At 41.9% G+C, this 13,902-nt stretch overlaps 1 protein-coding gene across 12 annotated transcripts in view; it reads right to left on the bottom strand.

Moving 5' to 3' along the window:
• Positions 1–13,902, bottom strand: part of LOC130492902 (receptor-type tyrosine-protein phosphatase delta) — a 618,706-nt gene that overhangs the window by 484,463 nt on the left and 120,341 nt on the right. For all 12 annotated transcript variants that reach the window (XM_056866670.1, XM_056866671.1, XM_056866673.1 and 9 more), the window contains exon 2: positions 4,234–4,399. In XM_056866670.1, coding sequence (XP_056722648.1) covers positions 4,234–4,318 — 85 coding nt within the window. In that variant the 5' untranslated portion in view covers positions 4,319–4,399. The remainder of the gene's footprint in view (positions 1–4,233; positions 4,400–13,902) is intronic.

Raw genomic sequence — 13,902 nt, 5'->3', positions numbered from 1 at the left:
TTAACATCAACAAAGGAGTTAAGCAGGGCTGTATCCTAGCCCCATATCTATTCAACCTCTTCCTAAATGATTTAGCTGTTTCTCTAAGTGAGATTGATGGCCACTGCCCTAAACTCAGCTCTGTACACACTCCACTGCTGCTTTATGCCAACGACGCAGTTCTATTGTCATGCTCAAGGATTGGCCTAAAGAGGTTATTGAATCGATGCCATGAATACTGTACTGCTAATGGCCTGGTGTGGAACTACACGAAATCTAAAGTACTGGTGTTTTCGAAGTCCTGGAAACTACTTAAATGGGTAATTAATGGCAATCTACTTGAGCAGGTTAAATACTTTATTAGGTATTTACTTTCATTACAATGCATCTTGGAAAACTCACTATCAATTTGCAGTTAAATCAGCAAAAATTAGTTCATCAGCAATTACTCGCTTCTTTTTCAGTAGAGGCAATCAATATATCCCTGCTGCTCTTATAATGCCAAAGTTAATGCACAACTACTGTACAGTATACCCATCTGGATCAGAGCACTGGAATATCCCCTGGAATGCATTCAAGCTAAATTTCTCAGGAAAATAATGGACATGCCCCGCTGCGTACCATATGAGGCACTGTGTTTGGAAACAGGCCAAATGCTACTTGAAACCAAACTGTGGCTTACTACCTTTAAATTCTGGCTACGCGTCCAGTTTAAGGCAGACTCCTCTTCTCTTATTCACCATATGCTCATGGAGTCGTACGCTTCCAATTGGCTCTCACACATGGAAAGCAAAATCAAATCTATTGGCCTGAATTTTGATTCCCTACTCATGCGCTCTGATGTAGAAGCTTTCCAGATGATACAATGCAGACTTTTAGACATAAGCCTTCAGGATCTATATAGGGCTGCTAATAAAACCTGTTCGCCACTAAACTTAGGGATACCTTTTGAGATCTACCAGCCTTCCCCATATCTACCTCACATGCATGATCCATCTTATCGCAGAGACATTTCCCTAGCTATGATTAATGTTATGCCATCTGCGTTACTCAATGGAAGATTTAGCGAAATCCCCCAATCAGACAGACTTTGTCCTTGTGGCAGTAATTGTGTTGAAACAGTTGTCCATGTTTTATTTTATTGTAGTTTCTATTCAGAAATTCTCCCTTTGCAGACATGTAGATTGAATGCTTCCGATTCCTGTAATGTTTCCTTTCTATTGAATAATTGTTCACCCTATGTTCTGGAGAAGGTAACAAAAAATTTTAAGATTGCAATAGAACACTGAAATTAGTTAATTAGATGGATGTATTAATTCACAATACTATCTGATGCAAGTGTCTTTTAACCATTTTGTAAGGTTATATCTCAAATATTTATATTTTTACATGCACCCGTATGTATAGTGATTTTATGCCAATAAAGGACGAGATGACTGACTGACTGAAGCATCAAAATCTTGCAGCATCCTTTGGTTAAACTAGATTAAATTAATTTATACTCATGTGTAAAGAAACAACCAACCTTTACCCCCTTCTTCATGAAGATGTCAAGAAAACTAGTATCCCATGTCAAAGAAAAAATGCAAGTAACCAGCAGCAAAACTTTCTGACATTTATATACTGGTGTCATGATGGTGTATTTCTGATAACAACTTAAAATTCCCTAGGTATCTTTAAATAATCCCTACAAGTACTGCATTGAGATGTTACAAGATCATTATAATATTTTCTAAGCAGAATGACAAACAGAAACCTATATTCTGATCTTATATTCCTATCAATATATTCTGCTGTGGAGAAGCTGCAGGGTCAAACAGCCTCCTACATAAATTCCTACATAGTATCGGGTTTAAAAGCTGCCCCATTAGTGCAAAACATTTTGTCAAAAATTAGCACCAAGAGTAGAAATATCAAGTGACCGCACCAGAATTTAGATAAACCTGTCTCTCAACAAGTTCATGTAACTGATCCTCCCACCTCCAGCTCATTAGAAAAAAGGAAGAGAGCAGCTGGGAGAAAGATCATGTGTAAACAGGGCAGATCTAACGATTTTTTATTTAAACATTAACTTCTCATTAACCGGCAAAGTAATTAACCAACTACAGTACCATAATATGAGTACTGGATAGGCAGCCCAATCCTGAAAGTGGGGACAGATCCACAGCGGCCTTCTGAGAAGGAGGCTGAAGTTGGTTCCCAGTTCCCAGTTCATTCCCTATTCCCAGTTTCTTACTCGCATTTCCTAGTTCCTGAAGGATACTGAGGACAATTTAAAAGCTCTGCGCCCCAAAATAAGGATTGGACCACCACATATCATACACCCTCACATTCAGGGGACGTTTCTCTCCGAGAGGGCGCATGCTGGGTCCTGGTCCAAAGCCCGGTTCTTGTGCCAGCTGCTCCCAATTGGGGTGCCCCCAGGACAGATGCACATACAGACACTGGGGCTCAGCTGCACCCCAAAACAATTTTTGGACCACCCCACATTACACATCTCCACACTCCAGAAACTGTCCCCTGCAAGAAGACATACAGTGGTGCCCAGTCCAAACACTGGTTCTGGCACCACTGCCTTATTTTGGGGTCCCCACCATGAGGCCTGCATTTCAAGTAAGATTTGAATAAGGAACTGGAACAGTTGGGTGCCCTCTGCACCCCAAAATAAAGTTTGGACCACCCCACAGTATACATCCCCACACTCCAGAGACTGTCCCCTGCAAGAATACATACAGTGGTGCCTGGTCCAAACACTGGTTCTGGCACCACTGACTTATTTTTGGGTCCCCACCATGAGGCCTGCATTTTAAGGAAGATTTGAATAAGGAACTGGAACAGTTGTGTGCCCTCTCTTCTTCTCAGCTGCACCCCAAAACAATCTTTGGACCACCCCACATCATACATCCCCACACTCCAGAGACTGTCCTCTGCAAGAAGACACACAGTGGTGTCCTGTCCAATCACTGGTTCTGGCACCACTGGCTTATTTTTAAGTCTCCCCCGCCAGAAACCTGTATTGCAAAGAAGATTTGAATAAGGATCTGTGAGCCTTCTGCACTCCAAAAGAAAATGAGATGCCCCCAACACCAACATTCATGAATTGGTACCTTTGCTGAATACTGCTTCTGGCATCTAAAGCTCCTATTAGAATCACCTACATCCCGTACTTGTTCCAGTGTCTGTATGTGCTTCTGTCCTGGGGGCACCCCACTTGGGAGCAGCTGGCACAAGAACCGGACTTTGGACCAGGACCCAGCATGTGCCTCCTTGGAAGGCACAGTCCCCTGAACGTGTGGCTGTATGGTATGTGGCGGTCCAATCCTTATTTTGAGGTGCAGAGCTTTTAAATTGTCCTCAGTATCCTTCAGGAACTAGGAAATGTGAATAGGGAACTGGGAATAGGGAATGAACTGGGAACAAACTTAAGCCAACTCCACCACAGCATGAGGGAGCATTCCCAGGGTGAAAGGGTTGAGGAACAGCAGCTCCTCTCCCAGGAACACCCCCCCAAGCCAGCAGCGGGGGCTAGCAGCAGCCAGACGTCAACATGTTTGCCACTGCGCTGGTGTAGGTACCACCTTATTCTGTGATAAGGTGGCACCTACGCCAGCGTAGGGTCACGCTGACTCCTAAGGCGCTTCAGGGGGGCCCTTCAGGAATGGGCTCTTAGAACCTAGGTGCTTGTAATCAACAAAAGTCTCCACACTTTAAAGCCTAGCCTCAAAGGGGTCAGTTCTGCATGGCTTGTACAAATACTCCAAGACAGCTGTTGGAAATAATACATTAGAACAGCTGCTGTGACAGACACAAAAGACCCGGAATTTTAATTGGCCCCAACATTCCATTATTTATTTTCCAGAGCTTGAAAAGAAAATATTCAAGGAACTGAAAAATACCTAATAAGGTTAAGTGATGTTTGCCTTTTGGCAAGCAAAATTAGGTTTTGTTTTGGCTATACAATTTTACTAGCATTGTCTCTTTGAAAGGACTGAACACATGCTAATAAGGAGCAGTTGGAACTATCCAATGCATAAGAAAAAAGGTATTAACAGTGAGGAAAAAATAAAGTCAGAAACTCAGTAAATAATCCCTTCCAAACACTGGCTGAGAGCCAAGGAGGATCCCACAGTGTCTCAAAATTGAGTCAAAATGAAGCTTATTCAGAGGCCCTCAGAATGTGCCCACTGAAAACAAAACTTCATCATGGCTAAAATTGTCTTTAAAGGGAAAGGAAGTAGAGAGAAAAGAGCTTACTTTCAGCATCAGCACCTAGTAGGAAGCTCAGGAGCACTACTACTGGTCTGGCTATAAGCATCATCTGACAGCTTAGCACCAGCATGCTTTGGAGGCTTCAGTCACTGGCTTAGAAGCCACTGCCAGTCTCTCCAATCTGAAAATCCAGATGAAGAATTTTCAAAGCCTGGGAGAAGAAAGAGAGAGAAAAATGTTTAGATTGATTTTGCTACAAATACTTTTATATACATACATATTGCATTCCAGAATGCTGGGATTAACCTATTAATCCTAGGGGTGCACATTTTAATGGTAATTACCAAAAGGCCAAAATCAATGAGCATTCTTTTATCCTAAGACATTTTGTAACCCACATTGTGATCAACAGCTCCCATGTGCTGCAACATGTTTTCCTTTTGTAGCATCACATCAGGAGAAGGAGCTGTCATTCCTAAAAAAGTCCTTTTCTAATACTTCAAGTGGAATAAACCATAAAAATACTCTTAGAAAGGGGTTAGAAGGATTCAATCTCCAAGACAAAACCCTGCTAACAGCATACTGGAAGCTACTTTCTTTGCACCAGTTAAGAGTAAGGGATAAATCAGCTTTCCTTCCTAATGCGAGATCAGCAAAGCTAGCATATTAATAAGTATGGACAAATCCAACAAAGTCTTACCTGGTTTGGCACACTAAAAGCTTCTCCACCAACCACCCATAGTTATTTTTTTTTTATTTAAACCAATACATGAACTACATAATTCAAAGAATAAAGTCACTTTAATTTTGTGTTGTGTGTAAGAACTAATGCATAATACATACAGTGTGAACATCTCTCCCTTAAACACCCAAATTTACTCTGCTATATCCACTCTATCCAAGCTGTGTTATAAATTATAAAATACAAAATACATCTCCTTCTATAAGAAATTCTAGCGGTATCTCAAAATAGACCAACTATGTCACTAAAATAAGACTGCATTTTAATTGCACTTTTTCTAACCAGTGGTAAAAGATACACTTTGGTAGGTATGTATATTATTTTAAAAAAATTATCATCATGCATAAGTGGCTTTGGTGCAGCTGAAAACAGTAGAGTGGAAAAAAAGCATACTAATTACCATTCTACTAAAGAGATCTTTATAGATGTGTGGGTATTATAAAAAAACTCACTTTACACCACAGAATACTACTAAAGATCTACTTGAGAGAAGAAGAAGAAGAAGAAGAAGAAGAAGAAGAAGAAGAAGAAGAAGAAAAAGAAGAAGAAGAAGAAGAAGAAGAAGAGTTGGTTTTTATATGCTGACTTTCTCTACCACATAAGGGAGACTCAAACTGGCTTACAATCACCTTCTCTCCCCCTCCCCACAACAGACACTCTGTGAGGTGGGTTGGACTGAGAGAATGTGACTTGCCCAAGGTCACCCAGATGGCTTCATGTGCAGGAGTGGGGAAACAAATCCAGTTCACTAGATTAGCCTCCTCCGCTCATGTGGAGGAGTGGGGAAACAAACCCAGTTCTCCAGATCAGACTCCACCACTCCAAACCACCGCTCTTAACCACTACACCACAGTAGTAGAACTATACTATTATAAATCTACAATTCTTGATTTGATTGCTGCTTCCAGAAACACAAACCTAAGAAGTTTTCACAGGCAACGTAATGAAAACACCAGCTTCTGCTTTCAGTGCTACCATCTTCATGCCAGCATTTCAAATGACAGCAAAGTCCATGAGACATCACTCCTGTCGGACTCAATTTATGTCTGGGCAAGCATATCACTGTCAACTGCTGCAATAATGACTCCAATACTAACACAGAAGATACAAAATGTATCAAACGCACTTTCAAAAACAAAGTGATTTTGTCTTTTGCATGTACTGGTCAGATAGAGTAATAACAAAAGCTAGAACCATCTCCAGATTCATGGCATTGGGGACAAAAAAATTATCTAGCTATCAGCAGTAAGCAAGTTTTCAAACTGTGCCTTTGTAAGATGTGCATATAAATTAATGAGCAAATAAATGTTTTATCTGAATAATGAAGAAGATTATTGTGCGTGGCATCAAAGACTTTTCTATCTAAGTTATTACTTGGGCAGCCCATTCTTGAAAGGGGGGTAGATAGGCAGCAGCGGGAAATGGTACAGCCGCGCTGCCTCCACAGAGTTTTCCCAGCCAAAAAAAATTAATGTTTAAAATGCATTTTAAAACAAAAACTTTGAAACTCCTCCATGGAGTTACATGGGGCTTCACCAAATATTTTGCTGGCATAGCAACACTGCAGCAGAGGAGCGTTCCCAGGCCAAAAGGGGTTTGAAAGCTGACTAACCCCTCAACACCAGTGTGGGCACCCACTTCCGGGTTTTTGCTGCCTACACTGCTGTATTTCTCCATGGCATTAGTATAAGTGTTCCTGCGCCAGCATCCGTGCCACTATATCATGGCGCAAAGTGGCACAGATGCCAGTGTGGGGTTTCACCAGCTCCTATGGCCCTTCCCCCCTTCAGGATTGCATGGTTAATGTAGTATACAGGAAAAATGCTTTCCCCTACAACCGTAGTTCAAATAAACAATGACGCTTTTAGTGGAAATCAAAATGAAAACATAACTAAAAAGGGATGTCTTAAATATAACTATCCAGAAGGCTTCAGTCTCTTGCCTCCCCTGCTGCATTTTCATCTACTTAGCTTAACCTTGACACTAGTCTACGGCTGAGTTGATATACTGAAATGAATTCCCATATGCAAATGTGTGAAAGCCATCTTCCTCAGACACGCTTTACCAAGAGCCACTGCAATTTCAGAAGCAAATCTTTCAGACTGACTGTGCTTGGAAGGAGTGTGCTCCTTCTTGGAACACCTCAAACGTATCTCCCTCTCAATACTTCCAGTAAGACAGTGAACAAAACGCCACATCACAAAATGTTATGCACAATAGAAGGTGTGATAATTCATTTTGCAGATATCTGACCACAACTGCTCTGTTTTCTCTACATGCCGTCATAAGCAATAGAGAGTGTAATCCTGAGTGGTTCTAATCAGAATTCAACTCAGGGGTATCAAATGGAGATTACTCCCAGGAAAGTGTTTTTAGGATTGCACCTAAAGTGTTGCAAAGTCTCTGATTTGTGTCCCAAGCAGCACTCATTACTGGTTACGTCATACAACCTGCAGCCTTTTTCTGTCCTTTCCTCTATTCACTTTCAGAGCGTGTCACAACTTTAACTAACCAGAAAAACATACTATGTGCTCCCCTGGTGACCCTTGGCCTTAAAGAAAAATCTCTTTAGTTGCTTGTGTGTCTGTGAAAACACAGGCAACTGAGTAGGAAAGTGCTTTTTAAAATATTGTTAGTGAAGTCATGTGGATGACAGGGCTGGTAACTCTGGATATAAACAAGGTGAGATATAGGTAAGTGCTGTGAAGCTACTTTGCATAAACTCTGCTTTAGTTATAACCTACAACATACTTTAATCTCAGCTATGGACCTCACTCACTGAGGGGCAAAGAATGGCGCCAAAGAGGGTAGCAGGAATTTCTTTTCGATAGGTTTGTTTTTATGTTAAATCCAACAACCTTTTTCAGTGTTGCACTGTATCTCCAGGTCCATTGTGTACAGAGTTGCATTTTATTACAAACTTCCAGGAGCAAACAGCTAATCTATTGTAGCATTTTTTAAAAATCCTCTCAAGCCACAGCTTGGCAATTAAAATCTTGATGTACACTGCCTGTGTACCAATCCACTCCTGATATAAACAACATGTTATACAACTTATGGAACAAAGACTATTTGGATTTGTGAGGGAAAGGGAGCATTGCTGGAAAGTGAAAAGAGGATCTCATCACTTGCACCTTATTTATTTAATTGATGCTCCAATGCATGAATATCTGCTTCAGGATATCAATGATATTCAGTTTTCATGAAGCATTGCAACACAGCATTCAAAACCAATATTTAATTTAACCCAAATGCCCCATCACTTTCAATTTTGCCAGCATTAGCACGAGCAGGCCTTGGGCAAAATATGTATTAGGGTAGTTCCTGTAGCAGAAATAATAGGCGTTTATCTATGTTTGTACCAACCAACTTCGTCCAGAGGTGTTCTCTATCAATAGAGTCAAAGGCAGCTGTCAGATCTACAAAAGCTACATACAAGGATTATGTCAAGCCCTTGATACTTTGAAAGGCTAGTTAGAAAGGAATTTGACAGTGATTGGTAGTACATTGCCCTTTTCTAAAGCCTGCTTGCTCAGGATGGATGGAAGCCTCACGATCCTCCAACTTGCGTAGAAGCACAGGTTCTGAGTGACACAAGAATCTCGTTTGCTGGACTGCGCTGGGGAGAGGACAGAGCTAGCATGGGGGGGCTGCAGGGGACCGCTGGAGGCCTGGCAGAGGCCATTCCAGGGCTCGGGGGGCTCAGGGGCCAGCCAGCAGGCTGCAATAAAATGGCAGCTCTCAGGAAGGCAGGGAGCTGAGACACAGTGTCTTTTCCTTGGCAGGAGTCTTCCAGTGCTGCCACTTGCCACCCTGCCTCCCAGATTAAATGGGCCAATCAGGCCCCAGCACATTGCAAGGCGGGCCTTTCAACATATACACAGGCCTCGCACCCCCCGTCAACATTCGGCTTCACGCTGTCCTGCCCACCCTCCCTTTAATTATGGCATTGTTAAGGTTTTTTAATTCATCACAACTTTGGCGGTTTGGCATGGGGGCCAGATCCATTTTGGGAGGAAAGCCAGCCAGCGTGCCCCCTTTTCCCCACCCAAAGGAACCCAATAAGGGCTTCTGGGGGAGGACAGGATTGGGACAAGCCCAGCTCGGGGGCTGTCGGGATGGCCTCCCACCAAGTGGCAGGGGACCACACAGTTGGCCTCTGTCCAAGTGGGTTCCACATTCTGCCATCTCCTAATACTCCCAGCAGGTGGGCTGGGAGTGAATATGCATCGGCTGGCAGGCGGGTCAGTCAATGTCTGGGATCACGCCCCAATGCCATGCCAGTGCCTGTTGCTGTAACCAATACAGCTGTGGCCATTTCCATCCAGCACCTGTCTTCAGTCGCATGCCAGAGTCAATAGTGTAACAGGGGTTGGTGTTGCATGCCAGGGAATGGTAGGAATCGGGGTCTGGTAGCCGGCTCTAGATACTCCCCAATTAAGTGCTAAGCCAGCAAAGAATTTACTGTACACTTTAGTGTCTATGACAATAGTTCTGAGGGTCTGCTTTAAACACAATACTCAATTTCCACCTTGTGGAGATAACCCCAGTTGAACTTACCTGGGTGAAGAACTTAGCTAAAATTGCCCTGATTGAGGGCAAACTGAATTCTGCTCTCATCAAGGCTGCAGGGGTGCCTCTGGGTAAAGCTAGAATTCTATTAAAAAATGATTTTGGATAGATTCCAGTTTTGTGACCAGATGATCTTTCCATCCCCAAACATCTACACCATATAAAAGTTGGGCAACTGCCTTACTTTGATATACTTTCAGAGCTGGATCAATCAGGAAACCTCCTTTTGTATAATAAAATTCAGAGCAGCCCCTATAGATCTTATGACTGTGGCTCTGATAATTGCCAAATGAGCCCTCCAAGTTAACGTTTCCCTGAACATTATTACCCCAAGATATTTGAAAGTGCTGCATTGCTCTACAGGGGTCCATCTATAGACCGCTTAAACTTGCAAGGCCTTTCCCTAAAGACCATCACTTTGGTCTTGGCATAGGTGATATTTAAGGCCTCTTCCTTACAATAGTCACCCAATTTATGCAACAACCTTCTTAGGCCTACATGTGTAAGGGAGACCAGAGCCATATCATCAGTGTATAAAAGGACTGATATTTTCTGGGAGCCTAAAGACGGGGAAACAAACTCAGAGCCAGATAGCTTTGGGATGATATCATTTAGATATAAGTTAAACACCAGGAGGCTAAGACACACTTTTGGCTCAATTTGTGCACAGCCTTTATATTAAGAAAAAATATTTTCCTACTTTTGTAATTATATTGTTCTAGTGAAAAAACAGCACATAGCGGGGGGTGGGGGAAGCATCAATAATATACTAAGCATGCCAGTCCATGTCTAGTTCTGGGGCTGTTTTGTAAACAGATTTCATGCTCAACTGCTGACCAAGAAGGAACATCAATAACTACTGAGCCCCTGTCACAGAAGTAGAAAAAAATTGTATAGTCCAGTGATCACATATGACTTGGCCCACCCCTAGTGCAGGAACACCATTAGGCAAAAGAAATAGAAAGGCAGTCAGGATAGAAAATGATAGAGCACATTAGCTGAGCAAGGAATTATTTTCTATTACAAGAAGAATATAGGATTTTGAATTGTTTCTTAACTGATAAATTTTAAGTGCTTCCAAAAAGAGAACTAATATACTCCTGGAACAACAACCACTACTGCCTGAAGTCTGGATTTGACACGTTTCTTTAACAAACTGACAGCATGAAGTACTTAAAGTCTTTCTGCTATAAAAGTTTCTGTTTTACTCATCTAACTTGTGCTTGCTTGCTATACCTGGACTTCAGAAAGCATTTGGCATAACCACATATCCTGTTATCCTTCCTTTGATCTGAAATACAGTTTATTAATCAAAATTATAATGGGTCACTAATGTCAACATATTGTATATTTATGGACACAGACTCTTTCAAGTTCCCAAAATGCACAAGATGAAATATACTAATGTACATTTAAATTAGGCAGAACAATGGGAAACTCTCTGTATATTTCCATCATTTTACTTAACCAATTACAGCCACAATTTGATTGTGGTAGCCTCTTGTTAATCAATATTGAATGCTACACCAGTGTTGAACATTATAGTAGTCTACAGCCACACAACAAAGATTCTCTATTTTGCATTCATTGATGCTAAGAATTTAGCAGAATTTACACTGGCAACAGAGCTTACATATGGAAGTTTTCTGCACTCCTTCCTCCAGTATTATTTCCCTGCATTTTTTTTCCTGCAGGGCTTTTGATAGGCTTTTCTTTTCTTTTTCTTTTCTTTTTTTACATTGGCAATTGCTATTACCAACTTCTTCAAAGCCCTCTTGTGGCATGCCTCAAACAGCAGCCTCCATCATAAAAGGACATTTGGCATGGAGCCTCTGAACATTTTGTGATTTTCTTTCTGTGGAAACCATTTTGTAGTTGGTTCCACCACTGAAGGTAGCCATTTTGTGGGGGTGCACCCAAGCCCTTCTCAAAATTACAAAAGAGCACCCAGGATGAGCAGTGTTGGGGACTGTTGCTCTACCTCTTAAACCACACTTCTTCACAGTGCCACATCTTAAATACTTTACTTATCAAGGAGGAAAGAGATGCCCTACTGTTGAAACAAAGGAAAAAGAGGGCACCAGCTGAAATAAGATGGCACATTCCCAACTGCCCTTTCTAAAAGATATATTAAACAGTTCACCTAGTTAAAAGAAAAGGCTATGGTTCTTAAAGATTATTCTTATATGAGGTTAACTGAGTTTTCCAGTATCAAAATATTCTGTAACCACTACTGCAAAAGCAACCATGTTGTCAAATTATTGTGACTTACTAATAAGAATTGTGGTTTCTGTTATACTCCCCACCTTTCCTTTTGCAGTGTTGTCTAACATATGATTAGGCACTTCAAACATCTAAAAGCAAGAACAAATTTTCACTTCTGCTGGTCAAACGTTATGTTCCTGTATCTTCATCTACCACATTTAACAGTTCAGGGCATGGCTGTCCTCTCTTTCACTTTATTCTCACCTCAGCCCTGTGAAGTAGGTTACACTCTGTGAGTGATTGGCCCAAGGTCACCCAGTGAACATCTTGACTAACTAGAATATTTTGTTGCTCTAACATTTCATAACATCTTCATTTCATGCCTCCTTTTTTATTTTCAGCTTTAAAGATCTGTTTCTAAATTACCGTATCAATTCCTCTGACATGATAACTAGAGTCTTTATGGGTGGGAGAAAGCCCAGAAGTTCAACAAATGTCTCTTCACTTAACTACCCCAACCTTCTGCCACAACCAAATCTTCTTCTCCTTTTAATTTGCTCTATTGGGGCATTGCATCCGTCTTTCAACTTATCCCACCAATGTTACAATCAAAAAGGGAATGGAAACTCTCCCAACTCCAGTCATTATTATACAATACAGTTTGGAAGGCTTTCTTTATGCTGTCACAGAACCAACACTTGACAATTGCCTGGCCACCACATTTTGAACCAATTTAAACTTCTGGATCATTTCCAAAGGCAGCCCGATATAGGCTGTGTTACAGTAATCTAAACTGGATGTGATGAGAGCATGGATCACTGTGGCCAGATGGGAACGGCCATAGCTGGCATATCAGCTGGAGCTGATAAAAGGTGCTACATGCCACACAGGAGACCTGGGCCTCCAGTCATAAGCCATGATCCTGCAGCACTGCCAAGCTATAAACCAGCTCTTTTGAATGGAGGGGTCTAACTCCTCAGTCTCCAAGAAACGTCTCCACTGACCAGGGCCATAGCTGGGGGGGGGGGAAGGGGAGCCACTGCCCCTGTGGCATGCAGAGAGGGTGACAGAACTGCCTCTCCTACAGGAGGAGCAGGACATCTAGGAGAGACAGTTCTGCTTCCCTCTTTGCATGCCACAGGGGTGGCGGCTGCCCCCCAATTATGACCCCCCCCCAATTATGACTCTGCCACTGACTAACAGCACCTCAATCCTGTCTAGATCAAGTTTCAGTTTACTGCCCCTCATCCAGCGCACTATCTTCTAAAGGCGCCTTTACTAAGGACTTCCAGAGACCTACCTGACTCAGCTGTTAAAAAGAAATAGATCTGGGTGTTATCTGCATATTGGTGAAACCACACTCCAAAGTGCTAGGCACTTAAGAATGTAGCAATATTGTGTGAATGTACAAAATAAATTATTACTGTGAGATATTTGTTTAGAATTTTCAACCTAGCCTAGTATTGAAAACTCAGAGATGAAACCATCTTTTAAAACAAAATAGCATTAATAATATAAACTGAGGTTGGATGTTTGAGATACCATGTGACAGCTCAATTCCAAGCATTTTTGTAGGGTTCCAAATATGTGCTGTTTCAGCCATCTGGACAGGGTGGTATCAAATCTAATGTGGCAAGGATGGCACTATCTGTGACAAGGTGTGGTAGTAGCTGTTTACTTAAATGGTTTTAAAAGCAGTGTAGATAAAATCAAAGCAGTTAGCTCTCTCAAGGACCATGGCATAAAAATTGAACTTCTAGATTAAGAGGCAGTCTACCTGTGTCTATCACTTAGTGTCTGTGTGGAGGTAATCATCATGAGAAGAGCAGCAGGCCTCTTATTAAAGTGTAGTAAAGCACGTGATTTACTGAAGGGCCAGACAAAATGTGGCCACATGTAGATATCTGATAAAACTCTTTCCTCACCATGCCTTGCTTCAGTATGGTTTGGCAGCTGGTGCCTACCTTGCTGTTGCCCAGTGGCATTCTCAAGCTCACCCAAGTGCCACTAACGAGACTATGCTGATAGAAAGCACCCCTTTGAGGTAGTATTACTAAGTTTAATTTTTGTAGCTGGCTATCCTCTTAAGGCAGAGGTCACCAGCCTCTTTAAGCCTGCAGGCACTTTTGAAATTTTGATACAAGGTGATGGGCTGCCACGGGAGGTGTAACCAATTCCAAAATTGTCAGTGAGTG

Source organism: Euleptes europaea, unplaced genomic scaffold (genome assembly GCF_029931775.1).
Source record: "Euleptes europaea isolate rEulEur1 unplaced genomic scaffold, rEulEur1.hap1 H_1, whole genome shotgun sequence".
Taxonomy (NCBI): domain Eukaryota; kingdom Metazoa; phylum Chordata; class Lepidosauria; order Squamata; family Sphaerodactylidae; genus Euleptes; species Euleptes europaea.
Note: the sequence above shows the minus strand (reverse complement) of the source record. Positions and strands in the feature narration are given on the sequence as shown.